At 55.5% G+C, this 22,104-nt stretch overlaps 1 protein-coding gene across 3 annotated transcripts in view; it reads left to right on the plus strand.

Moving 5' to 3' along the window:
- Positions 1 to 22,104, plus strand: part of NDST1 (N-deacetylase and N-sulfotransferase 1) — a 54,237-nt gene that overhangs the window by 11,191 nt on the left and 20,942 nt on the right. For 2 of the 3 annotated variants that reach the window (XM_032851558.1, XM_032851559.1), the window contains exon 2: positions 16,701 to 17,600. In XM_032851558.1, coding sequence (XP_032707449.1) covers positions 17,088 to 17,600 — 513 coding nt within the window. In that variant the 5' untranslated portion in view covers positions 16,701 to 17,087. Of the gene's footprint in view, positions 1 to 16,700; positions 17,601 to 22,104 lie in introns of those variants that run through there. The other variant, XM_032851560.1, reaches the window with a different exon arrangement.

A 22,104-nucleotide genomic window follows, 5' to 3' on the forward strand; every position in this document is an offset into this window, starting at 1 on the left:
CAGTGGTGCTCCCTGCCAGCTGCAAAGGTTCCATTTAATCGAGGCCTCCGGATCAGCCTGGCCTGTGGCCCTCGAATCCTCCTCCCTGATAAGCCGTGCTGCTTAGCCACTGACCCCGGCAGCTTCTTAAGCTGTGGATGAACAGTGGCTGGAACTGTTGTCCCCACGCTGTGCAGCCACGGGGAGGACCATCTCACCTGCAACTGTCCCGCACTACACTCTCCCGGGGGACTTGGAGGAGTTTCGGGGGACAGGGAGGTGGGGATCAGCAGCCCTCCGATGGCACCAAGTGCAGACTTCTGTGTCCTGGGGGGACGGCAAGGGGGAAGGCAGGGCATCCGTTCGGGTGTTACCAGCCGGGCTCTCTTCCTAGCCTTTCTCTGCTTTATTCTGCTGCTCAAGTCCATGCGTTATCCATCAGCTCCTTTGTCCAGCTGTCTGTCTGTCCAAGGTTCATTTCACTCTTTCATTTGAAATCCTGACCAGCCCCGAGGCCAGCTAAGCTGTCTTCCTTTGGATGAGCTCTTGGTTGAGGGGTTGTAATTGTTCTGGGTACAAGAAAAAGCACGGAACTTTAAAAAATTGCATATAGATTTCAGTCCCCCGTCTTTGGTTCCTTCAGTCTAAGGTACAGCCTCCCTCTCCCCAGAAGGCACAGACACGGGGCTCTGTAGCCAGGTTTTGAGGACCTTGTCTTAACTCTTAAAGCCCCAGGCTGGTAGGGAGGACCCCTGGAAGGCAGCTGTGCTGTCATGTCAACATGCTCCTTTCCTTCTCTGGGCTTCTCTTCTGCCCTCTATGTGCTAACATACTGGGCTCCTTTCAGTTGTTGTGGCTGAAAGAGCCTTATGAGCCATCCTTGGAGAAGATGACAGCAGGGATCAGCATAGGAGCCAGTGTCTGGGTGGGGATGAGGTCCCCCGTCACTGGGCCAGGCCCAGAGAGCGTTCACATATTTCAGGTAATCATGGGAAGAGGGAGGCTAGAAGCCAGGGCCAGAGTGGACAGGGGCTGTGCCCTGGCTGTCAGGCCCCACAGGGAGGCCCGAGCGCAGGGAAGTTGGAGGTCTAGCTTGTGGCCCAGTGACTTGGCACAGGCTGAGGGGTGCCCCAGTGTGTGGTCCTGTGGCAGGCAACCCAGGGCTTCAAGTGCAGGCCTCGATAAGCCATTTACAGGTGGGTAAACTGAGGTATGTAGAAGAAGGGACTCTATCAGTGTCGCACATGAGAGCATAGAAAGTTGGGCCCAGATTCAGGTGATCTGACTCCCAGGCAAGGCTACACTCCTCTGTCCCCACCTCCCTCTGCAGGGTCAATGCCAGATCACCGAGCAGGACAATAGTCTGATTGTCTGTGTTGGCCTCCATGGTAGGGCCTGGAGAAGTGAAGCCACCATCGTCACAGCCACCCCAGAGGCATGAAACCGGTTGGATGTGCAAATTATCCCTCATATATTCTCCATTCCATTTTTTTCTTCCTTAAACTGTCTCTGATGGGCCAGCCCCCTTGGTGCTCGTTTCCGCCTGGCACCGGGCTTCATGCTCTTTATTCTGAAAACAAAGCTTCCTTCTGATGGCCCTCCCGCTGGGACAGGGAAAGGGCAGGCGTGGCACTGGGCTGCCCTCCTCTGCCTCCTCTTGCTGGGAGCCTGGGGCTTTGTCAGACGCCGGACCCAGGACCGGCATCACTGGGGGGCTGGGAGAGCGGGCGTCCACCCCATGGGCCCCGCCATCAAGCCCAGAAGTTCTCCCCCAGTGGCCAAAAGGGTGGGCAAAGGTACCAGACAGGAACCAAAGTAAAGCCCTGCTCTGGTCCAGGCAGTCAGTTGTCCCAGCACAGGATGGAGGTCTGGCCACGAGCTGTTCCTGTGACAACCATCAGGGTTTCAGCTGACACAGGTGATCAGCCTCCAAGTGACACTGGTCTCCAGGGGCTGCAGAAGCCAAAAGAGATGTGCAGATGAGGGAGGCAGTAATTCCTCATCCAACAATGTTTTTTTCAAGCATTGACTTTGTTCAGGCACTTTTTTCTTATCCTGGGACATGGCAGTGAGCAAAACAAACCAAGTCCGTGTCTGGGACTCGGGGCTGACATTTCTGGTGGTGAGGTAGAATCAGCAAAGCAACAAACACTGGTTCGGTACTCGCTATTTGTCAGGTGGCAAGAGGCCCCAGGAGGAGAAATAAAGCTTGGTTTGGGGGTAAAAAGAGTGATTTGAGCAAGTGACTCTGCTGTGTTGGGTGGTAGCGGATGGTCTCCAGAGAGAGGGACAGCAGGCTCCACGAGGGCGGGGGAATCCACAGGTATTTCTGGGGAAGAGCATTTCAGGCACAGGGAACAGCTATGCAAAGGCTTCGAGGCACAGGAAGAAGCTGGTGTGCCTGGGACGGAAGGAAGAGCCATCCTGGCAGGAGATGGGGCCTGAGGGAATGTGGAGGGGCAGACTGCTGGGCCCTCTGGCCCCTCCAGAGGTCTTTGCTGTTCTGTGTGAGGAAAGGGGAAGCTGCCGAGGACTTGGGGCTAAGGTCATACTCCCTTCAGCGCACATCGGGGAAGGATCGACTGGGCCACAGCCTGAGAAGAAGCAGGGTACCTGGCCGGGAGGCTTCTGTAGCCACATGGATGAAGAAGGGCTCGGGGTGACCACTGGGCAGAGGCCACCAGAGGTCAGATTCTGGATGGATTTTATAGGATAAGCTGATGGATTAGGTGTGGGGTGTGAGAGGAAGAGGGTGTCCACAGCAAAGACTCTGGCCTAAAGGACTGGAGGGACAGTGTTGTCATTTACCAAGACTGGGAAGGCTGCAGGGGACAAACAGGTTTGGGGAGAGAAATGGAGATTTCAGGTCAGATGCATTAAGTTGGAGCCCTGGCTGGAGTGGAGGGGCACGTGGCTGGTCCCTGCACCTGTGATCCCTGCATGGGTGTGAGGGGTGCCCTCCCGGACTCTGAAAATCTCTCAAGAACAAATGTTCTGGGCCCTTCATGTTCTTTTCGCTCTTTGCAAATCTGTTCCTGCTTTTCCTTCTGAGGAAAAAGGCAGTTTCTGAGGACTCATTGTCATGGTGGTCCTCACCTTTCTGCCCAGTGTGCCTCTTGTCGGGGGGGCAGTGGAGGGGAGCTCTGGAGGCCTCAGGCCTCAGGCCTTGCCCTGGCTCTGCTGCCTGTAGAGAGAGCTTTCACTCTGTGCCTTGGTTTCCCCTCTTATACACCGAAGGGTTGAGCTGGGCCTCTGAAGGTGGCAGGGTGTTCTTGAGGAGGCCGGATTGCACGGCGCCTTAGCACCCGGGCTTGGAGTCCAGATAACGGGTGTGAATCCTTGTTCCGCCACTTGGCTGTGAGACTCTGGGCCAGTGATAGAACCTCTCTTAGTTTCCTCATCTTTGCAAAAACGGGCCAACCACAGTAACTTGTCGGTGTTGCCGTGAGAGTTAAATGGGAAAATCCACACAAAACACTTAGTTAAGGCTCTGGATATCCCAAACTCTGTTAAACACAGGCTTTTAGTCCCAGTGACCTGGGTGGTGGGTCAGGTTAAAGGGTTTTGTCCAGTGGCAGTAGGAGCCATGGAAGGTTATGGAGTAGGAGCATGCGACATGTGTGGTTTTAGGGCAGCCGTGAGTGTGGGGACTTGGCCTGAGTCCTCTTGCTAAGTCCCTGACTCCTCCTGCCTGCCAGAGTGAGAACTGAGGGCCAGGCCCACTGGACTTGCTCACCCTTCTCCAGCTGAGGGTCCTCACGGACGGCATGAACAGCCTCCGCCTTGCATAGGTCACTCAGGGACGGGATGATTATTTCTCTCAAGTTCTCCTGCAGGACCCCTTGTGTGTACTTCCCAGTGGCTGACCCAAGGGAATACGAATGTGGGGCTTTGTGGGGTGGGTGACATTAAGGGGACTTGAGTTACACGGAGTGCTCTGGACAGGGCCCGTAGGGACAAGGAAGGCTGGGAGTGGCATTCCGCGGGGCACTTGACTGTGCCCTCAGTTCCTGGTCTGGGTCCAGGCTGGGTGGTGCTTTGCTCCAGTGGAGCCGTGGAGAGGTTGACAGCGGGTGGAGGAATGCGGCCCCTCAAGACCCACACTTCACTGGTGCCCAGGCATCCCGGCTGAGCCCTGGGCTTTTGCAAGCCTGTTTCTTAGCAGCTGAGCCATGCCAGGACAGCCAAGGACATTTCAGAGACCCCAGGGCTCACAGCCAGGCTGTCACCAGGCATTGCTTGTTTTCCCAGGGTCCGAGTGATTTTAGGGCTGGAGGGGAGCTCTGGAGATATTCCAGGGATTTTGCTTACAGCGGGTAAATTGAGATCCAGAGAAAGCAAGGCACTTGACCAAGGTCTCACAGGGCCGCCTCCCTACTATCTATCACCTCCCTCTGTTCCCATGTCCTTTGCTGAGACTCCTGGCCTCCTGCCCGGATGTTTGTAACAGCCTCTGTCTTGTGGGCTCTCTGAGAGCTTTGTTTGTCTTCCTATTCTCATACTCTTGCCTTAACCTGCCAGGCACACAAGCTGTTTGTGTCTGGTGTCCTCTCCCCTCGGGTCCCAGACAGAGCAGTGCAGGGTGGAGGTTCTGAGCTTAGACCCCAGAGCCAGTGCTTCCCCCTCCTAGCACGGTGACCTGGGCAAGGTGCCCATGTTCAGAGCCCTAGCGTCTCTGTGAAGTGAAACCAGTAGTACTTCATTTATGAGGATGGTTAAATGAGATAGTATGTGAAACGCGAGATATAAATGGAGTGAGCTCTCAGAAATGGTCACTGTTTTAAGTGCTGGTTGAACTGAAAGTCAAGGGCATGGGGGAGTCGACAAAGCTCTGCACTGGGGGGCACAAGAGGTGGGCTCCAAGTTCACTCTCAAACACTGCCTCGCAATGTGCGTGTGGGGACATCATCCCTCCCCCAGGAACTCCATTTTCTTCATTGGGGAAAGATGGAGGAGATCACCGCTGTGTTTTCATGAGGTTATCCTGTGACACTAAAGCAATGGCTGTGAGAAAGCTTTGCATGTGTATAATGATTTAAAAATGGCCCGGCAGGGGCCACAGCGTGCTGTCAGCGATGAAGACACTGCAGCGATGGTGGTGGACAACAGGCTGGGCCGGAGACTGGTCAGTCTGCAGATGCTCAGCGCCCACGCGGGCTTCCCTTCCCTGCCCGCCTGCTCCTGGCCCCCACCAGCCTGCCTTTCACAGTAGCCTCATCGCTGCACAGTCAGAGGTGTGGGAGGTGCAAAGACCCGCTGGCATCTTCCAGGCCCTAGTGGGTTTTGGGATCTCTGTGGCTGATGCCATGGAATGCAGGATTACAGCCAGACACTGGTTCGAATCTCAGCAAAGCACTGGGAGCCTTAGCAATGCTTAACTTCCGTGACCCTCAGTTTCCATACTTGTGAGAGGAAGCGCTAATGAAGTAGAGGCCAAGCATCCAGCAGAGGCCCAGCACATGGTTATATTGGGTTGGGGGGAGGGGGTTGTATAATGTGTTTTCTGCCTGGAGTTTATGGACTAATGGGTTTATGGATGGTGGGGAGTGGGGGCCGCTGTGCCCACCTCTGGGGATGAGCTGCAGAGGTCAGTCGCCTAGCTTGGAGCCAGGAGGGCCTTTGGAGCCAGCTGGAACTGTCCATTTTGCCAGTGATTGAAGCAAGTCCTGGAAAAGAGCAGGTGCTTGTTGGGGTCACTGGTGGGTTAGAGGGGAGCTGGGCCTGGGGTCAGGCAAGTGAGGCACCTAGGGGCATACCATAGGGAACCCTCACTCTCAGGAGCCCCTGGGAGCTGGTGCTCACTCTCAGCGCTGGGCAGGTGCACAGTAACATCTGAGAATGGGTGCTGCCTGCCCATTCATGCCTGCTGCCTCGCCAGCCTCGACAGCCTTGCCGTAGCCAGGGCTAGGACTACACCTCCGGTCTCCTGATACCAGGAACTGATTCCGGAGCCTTGGAAGTGCGGAAACACCTGTAAGGCACCTTCCAAGTGGCTCACTGAGTCCCCCTGGGCCCCTTTAAAAGGAATCTGCAATAAGTAGGTCACTGGGCGCTTTCACTCAGTCTGTGCTCTCTAGTTTCTGGGCTCCAGAGAAAGTGAGGCCCTCCCACCTGGTTCCCCTCCCTTCCCCTTCCCTACCAGCTGTGCCTCCATGGAAGCATGTGGGTGGGGGACTCCTGTTGCGGTGACAAGCCCCAGCAAGTCTAGAGGGACGAGGCCACTTCCATGTGTGTCCCGAGTGAAGCCTCCCGGTCTCAGGAGGCCCGCGCTGTGCCCACCAGGCTTCCAGGAGATCAGGGAGCATGTGCTGCACTAAGTGACTCAGAGCTTTCCCTTCCTCTTTATTGCCCCCAACACATCCAGCAGCCTTTGGCTCTGGCTGCAGGGCCTGGAGCCTTTTCGGGTTCCCTAAGGCTTTCTTGTCTTGTGGGCAACCTAGTCCATGCCCCCCATGGGGGGCAGTTTCCCTGTCACCCCTGCTGGGCCTGTTGGCTGGGCCTTAGGCAGCCGTGAAGAGGTAGCCAAGGCCTCTGCTCCCTGCAGGGGTTCTCAGTGTTCACGCAGGGCTGGAAGGGTCCTGGGCCACCATTGTGAGGTGACATGGGGGCACCTGGATCATCAGCCCAGCATCCATCCCAGGCCCACACATACAAACACTCTGTCTTTTTCCCTACTGGAAAAAGGGCCTGAAATCCTGCTGTTAGCAAATAGCCTTGTGCTTTCCTTGGTGTCCTCTAACAAGGCAGGTTCCCTCACAGGTGGGCAGTCTCACATGTTTGCGGCTGCCGAACAAAGCCAAGCTAGCCTGGCCCCTTTGCAGCTGCGTGTGTGACCGTGGCCTAGTTGCTTCTCCTCTCTGGGCTACGTCAGGCCCTTTTTACCCCACACCTCAACATGGTGGCGTGGGTTCTAGGCCTTCTATAACCTGGCAGTTACCCTGCTTCTTCCTCTGCTGGCCGGGGCAGTAGGAAGAGCCCACCAGCTGAGTTGGCATGGGGGCAAGGCCCAGAAGCCGGGGTCACAAATGCTTTGACTGCCAGCTGGTGCCAGTAGACCATACCAGGCCTTCTTCCTCTCCTTCTCAGGATGCGTGGGGAAACTGAGGTCTGGAGGGGGAAGGATCTTGTTTGGATCACGTTGGAAGCTGGGCAGAGCTGTGCCGGCGTGGTCTCTTTGGGTGCTGGCTGCTACCTTTCTTGAGAGCGTCTCGTGGGCCCATCAGCCTGAGGGCCAGGGATGTGCCTTCTCCCCTTCCATGGAAGGCGCCTTTCTTGGGGGGAGGGCAGCTGTGCCTGGGTGTGGGGCAGAATTGGTCAGGACGTCCTCTTCCTGAAGTCCAGGAGGGAGGGGGGTTGGTGGCCTCCAGCAAGGAACTGGTTAGTGAGGGGCCTGGAGGCTTCTGGCAGGGATGGCGGGGATCTCCATTGGTGGCTCGGCTCAGGGTGCCCCAGGCCACCCCTCCCTCTCTCCCTCCCAGGGTGAGGGCTGGGCCGAGAGTAATGCCATTTGTCCTAGCTCAGGGATTAGGTGCGGCGGTGTTAAGTGGGGAGTGTGTGGCCATTAAGAGGGCGCACTGAAGAGAAGCGGAGCCCAGCGCTGCTGCCTGACATCTGGTGGGTCTTGTCATTCTCTCCCCGGCCTTCCCGTACCCTCTGACTGTGGCCCCTCGCCCCCCCCTCCTGTCCAGTCCTCCCAGGTCTGTCAGGACATGTGCGCGCCTGCATGTTCACAGCCACACGGGAGGGGGCCACTTGGCCTCCAGGCCGGACACGGGATCCTGCCTGCATTTAGGACCGGAGCAGCTTCCTCAAGCGTCCCAGCCCCTGGGGCCGCCCCAGAGAGATGGTTCAGGGCCGACGGGGTGGATTCCAGATGGAGTAGGAGGATGTGGTGGGAAGGAAGGACTCAGTTTATCTTTATTTAGCTTTTACCTTGTAGCTTCACTTGAGCGGGGCAAGTCCGTGAGCCCACTGGAAGCCAATAGGTCTGAGAAGTAACGGTTGACTGCAGGGCCGTGGGGCGTAGCTGAAACAGTGAGGTCCCACGGTACTCAGGAAGTCACATTTGTGACTTTGGTCCTGTCCGCACTGTGCAAGCCACGGCATGTCAAAGCCAGAAGGACCCCCGAGAAAGTTCCCATGTCCTTGTTTTGTTGTATGGTGGGCGCCAGTCACAGCCATCCTGATTTGTTTGGAATATGGTATGGTCTCTGTCTAGGGGGGGCTCACTAAGAGTTGTTACAGATTCTCAGAGGGTTCTGTAACTCCAGGACGTCACAAATGTCTGATCCAGTCCACATCTCTCATTGCCCAGTAGAGGAAGCAGGGGCTAGAAGTAGGGAAAGGTCTTGTCCAGAGGTGCTTAGGGAGCACATGGAGGGCCTGGGATGCCGGTGTGGACTCCAGGAACCATGTGGATTTTGGCTTTTGGGTCTGTGAGATGGAGGACCCCCCCCCCCCCAGCCCCCGACAATGCCTGTTTCTTGGAATCTCTCAGGGGGCATCCAGTGACCTGGGGTGGGCACATGGAAGGACGGAGGCTGGGGCCGCCTGGCATTGCCTAGATCTCCTGCTGGGGTGGCAGGCGGGGTGGGGCAGGTGTTTGGGGCATGATAAACTTGTTTCTACTTCATTGGGAAGAAATGGTGAATAAATGAGGTCATGATAGTACCTGGTATGCAGCAGACCTGTGAAGCGGGATGGTCACTGTTATCCTCTGAGCTCGCTCTCCAAGTTGAGATCTCCTGCTTCTGACTCTCACTCCTGCCTCTCTTTCTTCTTCCTTCACATAAGACCTTTGCCTGGGGTATTGGGGCAGCCCCCTTTCTCATGTAGACACCTGCTTGTCAGAGATGACAGAAGCCCCCGGGGACAAGGGAAGGTGAAGGCCCTCTGGCTGAGGTCTTCTTGCCTTTCTGGGAGTCTGTGGTGTCCTTCTCGGCCAGTGAAGGCTTTCCCATCCCTGGAGAAATTGGGTCAACCTGTGTTTACGCAGCTGGGGCTGGTGATTTGCGGGAGGCCTCTCTCTGGACGTGCTCTAGGCCTCAGACCTGGGTTAAGAACGGTGTGGAATGCTGGGCGTGGGGACTGTAGAGGGGCTACAAACAGGGGCCCCAAGGTGAGCTGGCTTGGGGTCATCCTAACCGCTGCCCAGCTGTGGGACCTTTAGTCAGTTGCTTAGCCTCTCTGAGCCTAAGTTTCCCCATCTGTAAAGTATGTGTATCAGTGACCCCCACCTCTCAGGGTGTGAGGGTTGGGTGTAACAGATCAGGGGAAGCAGTCCCAGTGAGTTACCAGGAGCTCAGCCAGAACTGGCTGCTGTCAGCGAGGGAGGTTATGATATTTGCAAGGAAATATCATTCCATTTCTTTTGAGTGCCTATGATCTGAGCCTAAGAAAAATAGGTATGGATTTGACGCTGTCACAGATGGATTTGGGGGTTGAGGGGAGAGAGCCCTATTTGGGGAAGCTTCATGGGGGGAGCGTGCGCTGTGATGACCTGCCCACCCTGGCCTGTGTTAGGAGCTTCCGTGGGGACTGGAGGCCAGTGGGTCCTGACCTGTCTCGCTCCTCACTCCGCCCTTTCCCACAAGCTGGTTTGTTTGTTCACTTGGTAAACCCTTTCTTCAGAGCCAGTGCAAAGGTAAACTCCCAACTCAGGCTCTGTTGGAGGAAAGACAAATTCTCAACAAGTGGGGTCTGAGTTCCTGAGGTCTTTTTTGTTGCACATTCCGTGCTGTGGGGAACTCAGAACAAATCCCAGGCTGGGAACCAGCACTTTATGCTTTGTTTGGTTGTTGATTGATGGATGATTTGTGAGTCTTCTTCCAAGACGGATCAGGAGAGGCTGCTTTTGATGTTAAAACACACATAAAATGGATGGAAACATAAACAGAAAGAGCACCATTCAAAGGGAGCAGAGAGTGGGACGTGTGGGGCAGTGGTAAAAGCCGTGCCAGGTGAACCTGTGCAGGACGGGCTTGGGCTCTGGAGCCAGGTGGCCTGTGTGGGATCCCAGTCACCCACTCATTAGCTCTGTGAGCTGGGGCAAGTCCCAGGCCCCCTCCAGGCCTCACTGTCCTCGTCTGTAATGTGAGGGGAAGGTAGGTCAGGGTGCCGTGGCACGGGTTAATAGCATAGAGCACAGACATATTTGTGTCTAATAAATGAAAGTTCATATTATTAATGCCATTTAGCTTGGAAATATCTCGCGGCAGATCCAAAGAGGGGAAAGGAACTGGCAGGGCCCATTTCTCTTGAGCACCTGCCGTGGGTAGGAGAGCACTTCTGCTTTGGAGAGCCTTTGGTGAAGTCGGGGGACCTGTGTTGTAGTCGGGGAGCATCCGGCGTCTGGCAGTATGCGTCTGGCATTGCATTGTGGGACACACAGCGGGGTAGCTCACCTAGGACTTTGAAATACAGCCGGCGGAGTCCAGCTCCGGGGCTGAGGCTGGACATGGAGGAGGATGGGCAGGGTTTTAATGGACAAGAAAATGAGTCTGGGTAGGTGGGGGTGGCGGCGGGGGATCCTTTCCTCTCTTGGGGGCGTCTCTGTGTCCCTGCATGTTCACAGCAGGGTGGGCTGCACACTCTGCAACCCCGAGACTCAGAGCCAGACTGCCGACAGTCCCTGGGTGGCAGCCCTGGACTCCGGGGTGACTGATGGGCAGCAGCTTGGCTCACAGCCAGGCGGCACTGCGGGCCTGTGGGGGATGGGGTGTGCGGTGAATTCCAGCAGAGGAAGGGATTTGCTTCTGGTGCGGCCTCCCAGGGGTGTCATTGGGCTGGAGAGACTCCGGCACAGCTGGGAAGCAAATGTGGAGGATTTTCTCTGTGCTGTACGTGGTGGGTGGGGCAGTCCGAGACTGGGTGGCTGGCGGAGCTGGGCGGCTGCGGGGTGTGGCCGGGTGGTGGGTGGTGGTGTGATTGTGCTGGGGGTGTGACAGGCTGGGAGGGGCCGGGTCAGCTGTGGGGAGTGGCCCTGGGATTGCCTGTGGGGCTCCCAGCGCCTGGGCCGGCAGCCACCCCTCCTCCCCCAAGCCCGGGTGCCCATTCACAGACTTTTGAAGCTGTTTGCTTCCCACCTCACACTTGGCGCCTGTGGCCCAGATGGCTGAGATGACACCGCTTGAACGTACCGGCACCCTGTGAGTCTGTGCATTCGTGTGCGTGTGAGTATGGGGGTATGGGGGCAGTGTTGGGAATGCCCGAGGCGGGAAATAAAATCGGGGCTCGGTGAATATGCGGGGCTGCAGGGACCTTCCTGCGTCTGCCCAGCAGCAGCAGCATCACACCAGAGACACAAAACCTCGGGGCCCCCCAAAAAGCCTACATCTTCGGTGTCCAGTGCCACGCTTGGTGCCTCATGCTGCTTAGTAAGTACAGAAAAGAGGGGTGGGGACTGGGCTGTTTGCTTGTCCCCACCTTCCAGTATGCTCCCAAACCTGACCTCCTTTCTTCTCCGCCTGGATCTGCTGTGGATTTGATCTGTGGCCTTGGGCCAGGTGCTTCCCAAGCCTCAGTTTCCAAATCTGTGAAATGGCTAATCATTGTATTAAGCCATATCACCGTGCGCCAGGACTTGAGCTGTTTGACACACAGTGTCTCTGTTAGTTTTGGCAGCAGCCCTGTGAGATAGTAATTGGTATGAAGCCTGTTTTCCACCTGGGGAAACCAAGGCTCAGAGAGGTTGAGGGATTTGCTCAAAGATCCCAAGGCTGGTAAATAACAGAGGCAAGGTTCAAGCCCAGGGAGGCTGGCTCCAGTTGCAGCCCTTCACCGTAAGGCCAGCAGCTAGCGCACTGCCGCCACTCCCGACGAGTGGGATGCAACAGGGAATGACAGGTGCTGCCCTTCCCAGGGGGTTGGGTGCACACAGTAGACATCTTAGTCCCTGAAGGCTGCTTATTAGGTGCGCCCGCCCCAGGAAAGGCACAGGAAGCTGAGCCTCAGAGAGCTCGTGTTCTCACTCCTGGAGTCTACCTGTCCATCTAGGGCAGAGCCAGACCCTAATTTCTAGATAGCTTGGTCTCTGGAAGGCCCTTGGCCTCTGCCTCCTTTCTCTCCAGGTCCTGGAGAGGATTATGGGGGAAGCAGAGCATTTTGGAGTTGGGGGGGTGAGGGGAAAGGAGTGACTTTCAACTCCAGAGCAGTGGCCACAGTTACCGTGGTATTTCCCGAAAGTGCACCGTTGCCATGGCATCTCCATGACGACCAGAGCATCTCATTCATTATCCCCAACACCTTGGCAGGGAGAGCTGGGCCTAGGGCTGGGAGAGCACAGTGGAAGCCTGGCTCAGGACTCGAGGTCTCGGTTGCTGAGGCCCCCTCCCACTGTCCCCTGTTGTAGCCAAGGTGTCCCTGCCAGGCTCTGGAGCCGGCCGCTTCTGTCTCCTGGGGTCTGGGTTCAGATTTCCGCTCTGTCAGGGACTACCTGTGTGATTTTGGGCAAGTAACTTAACCGCTCTGAGCCTCATTCTCCTTGACGGTAAATGTAAATGATGACAGTAGTAATTAAAAGGCTTAGATGAGGTTAGGTGTGTAAAAGCGCTAAACATAGTGCCCAGGCTTGTGGTAAGTGCTTGAAACGTGTAGCGGTAAAAATAACAATGATGATGATTGTGACGTTATCACTGTTGTTATTATTTTTATTATAAAAGGCCCTTAGGGAGACTCCGCATGGAGGAATGAAAGACCAAATCTGAAGTTAGGAAGGAAACCCATTTGAGTCAAGATTTAGCGGTTTTCTGTGTAACAGCAAGTCCTTTCGCTTTGGAGCCTCAGTCTCCTTATCTGTAAATTGGGAGTAATAACAGCTCATTATGCCTCATTCATACCCTGAATACTTAATTAGAACCTATGCCTGGGGAGAGTGGTGGGGGTTGCTGCAATGAATCAGACTTGTCCCTGCCCTTCAGGGCACCCAGCCATGTGGGGAAAGAGGAGAAATGAAATTAGTATTTGGGGGGGGGGGCCCTCCGTGTGCCAGCTGCCAGCTGCCAGGCAGGGCCTGCCCCAGCAGAGGTCAGTAAGTCCTCCTCCTGCTCTGGGATCTGGTGGCTCCAGGGTGCAGAGCTGTGTATGGAGACACCTCGAGTCCACTGTGCATGGACCTTACACCCAGGTGCACCCAGGGACTGGGCAGGAAGTCAAATGAAGGAAGGAGGAGGTCAGCTATGGGACTGTGTGGCCTGTTGGGATGAGTGCCCAGTGTCAGCAGAACATGCTCTTTTTAAAGAAAAGTTAGAAGTTCTAACTTATATGTGAAATCTCCTGATTTTGAAATATTGATAATGAATCTCAAATTTAAGAAAAATGCTGTGCTAGCCAAAGAATGCACGTTTGCATCCTGTTTTGGCCTGAGGGGCCTGGCTTTCCGGTTCTGCTCTGTGGAGAGGGGATGGGGCCAGGCAGAAGCCTGAGGAATGGGACTTGGGGGCAGGAAAGGGGGTGGTGCATGGGGATGACTTCAGAGAGATGATGACATTGGAACTGGGGTCTTGAAGGATGAGTAAGTATCCCAAGGGGGAGGGGGAAGCATTCCGGCAATGGGAACTTGGTGAGCACAGGCTTAGATGCATGACCAAGACTGGTGACTGGCTGGGCGAGGCTGGAGTTAGGAAAACCGCTGGCAATGTCGGCAAGACCCAGGCAGGGCCAGGGCAGCAGGGGAGGGAGGGCATCGAGACCTCCGCCTCCAGCTGTCCTGGAGGACTTGGTGGCTCCAAGGGGATTAGAAGCCCCCCAGTTCCCCATCCTTGAACCACGGGGGCCCTGGAATGCAGGCGCGTGTGGAGGGTCTCGAATGGCTGGCTCCAGGCCCTCATGGAGGTTGCAGTGGTGAGGGGCAGTGCTGGAGGCTCCTCTTGCCAGCAGCGTCTCACCCTCCCCCGCCCCCCACTTCAGAGTATTTGGCTTCTCTGGGGACAGGCTAGTCAACCCACTTTCTTTCTCCCTTTACCCTCTCCTGGGCCTGGGCTTTGCCATGGCTTCCTCCCTGGCCTCCTGGCCTCTTACCTCTCTGACCTTTGCCCATCCGTGTGGCTCCAGGGAAAGGCCACGGCCTCTGAAAATGGGGATTTGGGCTTCCGAGGACTGGCTGTCAGAGGCTTGAGAGAGCATGGAGCTGACTTGACCGAGCTTTGCAGGCCCAGTTCTTGTCCACACTGGGCCGCCATTCACCAAGCAGCCAACGTGCACAGGGAGAGGGGCTGACCCCAGTTTGGTGCTGTGTGCCCAGCACGGTCTGTGTGCTTTTTATGTGTCAACGCACGTAATTTTCACAGCTCTGGGAGCATGTCAGACTTTGCTGTTTTACAGATCAGGAAACTGGGAGCACCGACAAGTTAAATAACTTGCCCAGAGTCACACGGCTGCTGGGAGGCTGCGTGAGTGTGAATGAAGCTGCCTGCTTCCAGTCTGCGCGTAACCGCAAGGCTTTCTTATGGTAGTGCTTTAGGCCCTCGGGTGGGTTTGAGGGTATGGGTCTGGATTCCTTGAAATTGTTACAGGATTTTGCAGCATATATGTGTATTCCTTATGGGAAAATGTGGTCAGATTCCCACAGGGGTCTAGGACCCCCAGATGCCTGAGACTGCTGGTTGCTTCATTAACAGGGACACTGAAAGTCTGTTCATGCAGTCGACCAAAGGCCAGCGATCATAGCATCCAGGACTGCAGGGGAAGCACGGTTGCGTGGCTGGAGTGGCTAGATGCCCCCAGGCGTGGCAGACTGGCAGGGCATCAGCCAGGCGGCTGTACCTCTCCACCCACTATGCTGTGGTCCTGGACCCAAGGCCGAGAGGTGGGGCTCGCTGTGGCCACAGGGCAGAGGGTTGCCCTTATCAGTGGGAAATGGGATGCGGTTGCAAAATGGGAATAAACAGGACTATCACCCCAGCCCTCCAGCTGTTCCAGAAAACCTGTTCCCTCTTGCTTTGCTCTCAGCTAGAGTGGCAAGGAGTCCCTGGAAAGCTCGTCTGGGTCTCTTATCTCCGAGCTGAGGCATGTGCCTCTCCCTATTCCTCCCCACCCGCCCCCAACTTGTTCTCCTGGTTATTTCAGGTACCACTTCCTCCAGGAAGCCTTCCTTGATCCTACTCCTCCTGAAGAGTTAAGTCCCCCTGAGTTCTCTCAAATGCCCTTCTCCCACTACCACATTCCTCCCCCTGCATCGTAGCTATCTGTTTTCTTGGCTACCTTGGGTTCCCCATGGTGCTGGCATATAGTAGGGACTGAATTGCAGAATATGGGAGGTGGGAGAGCCCCTCTGAGATTGACCCAAGCTCCTTTCTGACAGGCAGGAGGCCCAGAGAGGGGTAGAGGTGTGCTCCGAGTCACACAGCATGTCATTGGCAGAACTGGGAGCGGCACGGGTGTCTGGGATATATTCTCATTTCCCACTCCTGCCTCTTGCTTCTGAGCACATCTTCTAAAAACATTTTTTTTTTTTAAATTTTCACAAACGTGGTAAACGATGATTGTAGAAAATTTAGGAAACAAAAAGAAGAAAATAAAAATCATTCGGACATAATCATCGTTAACATTTTGGGCCTTTTGTTGTTGTTGGGATTTGGTACCAGTTTTTGGCTTACACATAACAATTTTTAACAGAAATGTGACCACGCAGACTGTTTTTATAAACGTTTTCCACTTTAACAACATGTGTGGCAATTATATTTTTGTGTCAGTAAATGTCCTTCTTCCACATCTTGTAGAAGTTGTAAGTGGCTGCCTGGGATTCTGTCTGATGCTTGCATCATAGTTGCTAAGGACAATCCCCTGTTGCTGGGCATTTGCTATTATGAGCAGCATGGGGATTCAGATTCTTGTGGGGAAATCATCACACATGCCTACAGTTAAAACCCCTACGATAGTAAGTTCCTAGAACTGCGTTTGTTGGGTCTCTGGTTTGCTGGGGCCACCAGTCAGGACACCAGATAGTCTCTTGGGCCTGGGAGGGATTTTCAAGATCTTCATCCCCTAGTCTGGGCCTGAGGCTTCAATTCACTCCCTGGCTATGCCCACCCAGACCCTCACACCTTCTGTCCCCATCTCTCTCCTGCTGGCTTTCAGCACCTACTTCCACTCATGTGTAAGGTGGACTGGGGGCTGTAGGTTAGTGGGTGTGCGTGTGTGGTCTCCATTGACTTTCCAGTGAGACCAATATGGGTGGCCTGCTCTGGGTGGAGGATAGAGCTGAAGGGGACCCAGGAACCCCAAGTTCTGGCTGCCTGATGAGACGGCTGAGCCCATTCAGAGAGAGAAATGGGTGGGGGGCGCTGTGGGTGAGGAGGAGATGGTGAGGATGGGGTGTTCAGCCGTGATTTAGAATTCCGCCTCTGACTCCCAGGCCTTTGGATGTTTGTTTCACTTTGTCCTTCCTGCTTCTGGGGGTCTCTTGGTCTGGTCTTGGACTCTGTAATTACAATGAATAGCAACCACCATTGCAGACACCATGTTGTACCCATTATGCACATTAGGACAGGGGTCTTAAGCCCTGAGCCTCTTGTGAGGCAGGTACCGTTGTCAGCCCAGTTTCACAAGTAGGGAAACTGAGGCTCAGAGAGATTACGAGGCTTGTATGACATTGTGCAGCCAGGTTGGGCAACAGTGCTTGAGTGTGGGCCCACTGAGGTCCGGTCCTGTCTGTCCGTAGTCAGCAGACCCCCCAGAGCCCACTCTCTGACTTTTCACCTCCGGCTCTTCTCATCTCTCCACAGCCTTGGCCCCAGGGGCCCCAAGGAGCGAGCGACATGTGGCAGTCCCGGGCCGGCCCAGCGTCCTTCGGCCCACTGCGCAGCCCCCCCAGGAGGCCCTGACGCCCTGGGGGCACTTCTCCTGTGCACAGGACCACGTGGGGGTTTGCCATGGTGACATAAAGGGGCACAGGGGAAGGAAGGAGCGCGACCGGCCTGCAGACTGTGCCCCTGGCTGGGAGGAAGGGCCGGGGGCCCAGACCCTCCACTCCTGCCACCCACTGAGGGCTGCGCTTGCTCAGTGTCTGTGAAACTGTTGCTCAGTGGACGACTCTGGTGTCTCCTCGTGCGTGGGGCCTGGGGGTGGCCAGGGCAGGTGGGCCTCCGGCGGCCGAGGTCTCGGGGGCCAGGATGCCTGCCCTGGCGCGCCTCCGGAGGCTGTGTCGGCACGTGTCCCCGCAGGCTGTCCTCTTCCTGCTGTTTGTCTTCTGCCTGTTCAGTGTTTTTGTCTCAGCCTACTACCTGTATGGCTGGAAGCGGGGTCTAGAGCCCTCGGCGGATGCCCCTGAGCCAGACTGTGGGGACCCGCCCCCTGTGGCCCCCAGCCGCCTGCTGCCCCTCAAACCCATACAGGCAGCCACGCCCTCCCGCACGGACCCACTGGTGCTGGTGTTCGTGGAGAGCCTCTACTCCCAGCTGGGCCAGGAGGTCGTGGCCATCCTGGAGTCTAGCCGCTTCAAGTACCGCACGGAGATCGCACCGGGCAAGGGGGACATGCCCACGCTCACCGACAAGGGCCGTGGCCGCTTTGCCCTCATCATTTACGAGAACATCCTTAAGTATGTCAACCTGGACGCCTGGAACCGGGAGCTGCTGGACAAGTACTGTGTGGCCTACGGTGTGGGCATCATCGGCTTTTTCAAGGTACGCAGCTCTGGGGGGGGTCCCAGCAGTTCATAGCTCTGGCTGAGTTTGAGTTCCCATTTTAATCTATACTCAGTAGCTGAGTGTCTGACTGTTCTCATCTGTAAAATGGGTATAATGGCAACGCCTACCTCCTAGGATTGTCATGAAGGAGAAGTGGGTGAGTATCTGTAAAGCAGTTGGAGCACACAGTGCCTGCTGTCTACTAAGTGCTTTTTAAATACTAACTTTTCGGGGTGCCTGGGTGGCTCAGTTGGGTAAGTGTCTGCCTTCAGCTTAGGTCACACGATCTCAGGGTCCTGGGATGGAGCCCCACATTGGGCTCTGTACTCAGCAGGGAGTCTATTTCTCCCTCTGCCGCTCCCCCCAGCTTGTGCAAGCTCGCGCTCGCACTCTCTGTCTCTCTTTCAAATAAAATCTTTAAAAAATACATTAGCTTTTATTAGGAGCACATGGCAGGGGGATTGCCCGGCACACAGCAGGGACTTGCCTAAAGGAAGCCCCCGGAATGGTTGTGAGGTGGGAGAGGCTTGGTGCCGTGAACGTCATGGCAGTCTTCCCAAGGGACGAGGTGTGCAGATGGGCAGATGGGCAGACCAAGGTGTGGGAAGGTTACGTATCTGAGGCTAGGTAGCCTGGAAGTGGGAGAGCCAGAATTTGAACTCCAATTTAGGTGGTCTGTGCTCTGGATCCTGTGCTCTTTCCTCTTGGCTCTGGTGGGCTGTGGCATTTACGCACCTCCTGAATAGAGCCATTTTGCATTGGAGGAAAGAGGAGAAAGAAATCCCAACGGGTAGGTGAGCTGCTCTGGGCTCCGTGGGGGCACCCAGAACGACTGCTGGGATCAGAGTCTTTGCTGAAAGTGTTGTGAAGAAGCTGTCCATGGGGAGCAGCTGGTTGGGGGAATCTAGAGGCTCTGGCTTCAAGATGGGCGGTAGGGACTCTAGGTAAGTGCTTGGGGACATTCAGCAAACATTTACTGCATGCTGACTGTGTTCCAGGTCCTTTGCTAGGCACTGGGGACATGGGGGTAATCGAAGTGTGCAGAGTCACTGCTGTCACGGAGCTGACATTTCAGTGCAGTGGGGTGGGGTCAGTGACAGGCAATGAACAAGTAAACACACCATGTGGCAAATGGCGATAAGTATGAGAAGGAATAAAGCCGGGAAAGGGCACAGGGAAGTAATGGGTATGGGCAGTTGACACTGTTTTTGATAGAATGGCCACTTGACAAAGTGACTAGAAGGAGGGGAGACAAAGAGTCACATAGTTCTTGGCACAAAGGGTCTTCTAGGCAGAGGTGACGTTAGTAAGTGTGCAGGTCCTGAAGCAGGTTCTTTGTTGGCATGAGATGGGAGAGGAGCAAGAGTGGGTCAGAAGGGGCGCGTGTCTGCCGGCGGGGCACCCTCTGTCCCCAGGCGTTCGTGAGCACCCTGTGCCCTGGACCCTGTGCTCGGTGTGGGGAGGAGCCTGGTCCAGAGGAGGGTTCCCACGGTGTGTCCTTTCCCACATGAGTGCAGCAGGATGCTCTGCCACTAAAAGAAGGTTTTATGGGCCAAGAAATTGAAGGCCCTTAGAAGTCCTGCAGTGGAGCAAACCTGGTGAGATTTGTTCCCCAGCTGGCTTGATCACAGAGGCCTTTATTTCCCAGAGCATCCTCTGGGAGACGCTGGCCTGGTTTATGGCTTTTCATCTGCCATAACCTCAGACTGCCTCTGCTGTCTGTTCTTTCTTTTCTCGTGGACTCTTCCATTCCCTGCCATGAACTTCATTAAGTCTGATCCGGAGCCCCAGGCCTGAAGAACATGACAATGGCTGATACTTACTGAGGGCTGCCCCAGCCCCGTGCACTGTCCGTGCGCTTCGTGTGAAGAATGAACTCACCCAACACCCGCCAGCCATCCTCTAAGGGAGGTGGATATCGTCCTGATTTTAAGAGAAAAGGAAACTGAGGCAAAGAGGGGTGAAGAGATGTGTTTCCACTCCTCTCTCTAATAAGCACAGATCCAGGATTTGAACCCAGGCAGTCTGGCTGCAGAGGCTTTAGTCATAAGCACCATGTGATGAATCCAGGGCCTCAAATGCCCCTTTTGGAGTAGAATTTGCATCAGAGCACAGAACTCCCATAGTCTCCAGGGACCAGGCAGTGGGCACGGTTGGTGCACCAGAACTTGGGTCCTGTCTAGCCCTAGTTCTTGGCTCTACAGAAGGTGGACATGAGGCCCCAGGGAGCAGAGGGACAGGCTCACTGTCTCTCTGGGGGGTCTGTGGAAGTTCCAGTCTCCATGCTCTTCCTACCATATCCTGTGAGACAGGACGGCTGCTTGGTCTTGAGCCGGGGCCTGTGACTTTCTTCTCAAACAGAGCCCTCTGGTGGTCAAGCTCCATCTTTTGGCTCTTTGTGCAAGGCCTGCGTTGGTGCTGTGCCTTGGGCCTGTCAAACCCAGAGGGTCTCTGCACTCCAGAGGTCTGGAGACACTCGCTTGCCAATTGCACAGGTGCTGGATTCCCAGATCAGTGTTAGAGCAGGGGCCAAAGAGTCCAGACCCTTGTTCACATCTTTCTGTCATTTATAAGCAGAGGGACCCGGGGCAGGATCTTCAACCCATCTGTGAAGTGGGGCCATGTTGAAGATGACAGTGGGTGGCACCCTGAGCCACCCATTAAAGGGCAGCTAGTCTTTCTTTGTCATCTCCACGCTCAGCAAACACAGCTGGCAGTCGGTCGCCTCTGTCTGTCTCGTGGCTCTGACGGGCACGTGCCCCTGGGAGGTCCTGGGGGGTCAGGGCTGATCTTCATCGATAGCCTTGGTTCCTGACATCGTTGTGTCTCAACCTCATGACTCCAGGGGCCCTGGAGCTGACCACATCCTGGCAGGGGACTGACAAGGGCTGCCCAACCTCTTTTATCGCACACTTACTATGTGCCAGATGCTGAACGTATTACTTTGCAGGCCTTATCCTGGGTAAGTCTCGTGACCACCCTGTGAAGGAGGCATTTTATTTTCAGGAGTAAATTGAGGCTCCAAGCAAAGTAGCTGTTTGGAGTAACATGGCCAGTAAGTCAGGGCTGAGGTTAGACCACCACACTCCTGCCTTCCAACCCAGTCACGCACGGGCATGTCAGTGCAAATGGACGGACGGATTGGGGGACTGAGTCCCACAGAAGACCCCCTTGGGGGGGGGGTCCCAAAGTCATCCATCTGGTTACTAACAGAATCTGTATTAGGCCTCCCGATTCCCGGGTCAGGGCCCTTCCTCCCTCTACCTGCATGATTCCGTTGGGAGATTTGGTGCCTCCTGAGTGGGTCCTCAGTGCTGAGGAACAGGAGGGGTTCCCCTCCCGTGGGCTGAGGCCTATAGGTGGGGTCATTCTCTGCAATGCTGAGTCTGCTCTCCATTCCCTTCCCCAATTGGCTCCTTTGCATTGCTGGCTGGCTTTCTGCCTTCCTCCACATCCCCCAGCTGGGCCGCTGGCTGAGCTGCCGGGGCCTGGCAGTCACCTCAGGAATGGGGCTTTGAAATGGGATCCCCCAGTGCCTGCCAGCCAGTGTGGCCTCCCAGGCCACAGCAGGTGAGGGACAGGGCCTGAAATGTCACTGGGCCCCCCCGCTTTTGCCCCCACGTAGCCCAAGTAGTTCCTGTCCTTGGCCGGTGATGGCTTAGGGGTCCTGTGGACCTCAGGGCTGAGTGGAGCGGCCTCTCAGGCTGGGGCTCTGCATTGGGTCTCCACTCTCGAGGCTAGTTGAGGACAGGGTGGGCTTTGGCAGGTACTGGTATGTGGAGAAGTACATGCAGGTCCCTTACTGCATTGTATGAGGCCAGAGCCCTGCAGAGCCTTTGTGGGAATTAGAAACAAGCACTCCTGTGTGAGGGCTCTTAGCAAAAGACACCCTCTGCGCACAGACAGCTCCACTTGGGGCACGTGGCTCCGTCCTCAGCTGAGTGTCCTGTGCAGTGCTCACCTGGCCAGCTCTCCTGGGTGGCCCTGGGTCACCCTCCTAACTTCCTCTCCAGACTCATTGGAGGCCCTCATTTGGTGCTCTTTGCATTTCCCTACCCCACTCATTTCCACACGGCAGCCAGATGGATCTTTTAAAAATGCCAATTGGAACCTGTCATCCCTCTTTGAAACCTTTTGATAGTGTTTCTTTGATGGCTTCCTGCTGCCCCTTGAAGCCTCCAGGATCCCAGGTCTGGTCCCAGCTGACCTTCCTGCCTCATCTCCTCCTCTGCCTCTTGATCACTCTGCTGGCCTCTTGCTATTCCCTGAGCTCTCTCCTTCCTCAGGGCCTTTGCACTTGTTGTCCTTTGAATGTGGCCCCTACTTTTCCCTAGTTGATACTTAAGCATTCTTTAAACCTTAGTTTGAAAGTCCCTTCTCTGGAAAGTCTTCCTTGAGCCAGCTGTGGCCAGTTATTGACTGTTCTAGAACTATGAACTTGCTCTGTGTAGCATGTGCCTCATTGAAGTTTTGTATTTATTTCTGTGATTTTGATTGCTTT

This window comes from Lontra canadensis, unplaced genomic scaffold (assembly GCF_010015895.1).
Source record: "Lontra canadensis isolate GAN:19392208 unplaced genomic scaffold, GSC_riverotter_1.0 scaffold5, whole genome shotgun sequence".
Lineage (NCBI taxonomy): Eukaryota > Metazoa > Chordata > Mammalia > Carnivora > Mustelidae > Lontra > Lontra canadensis.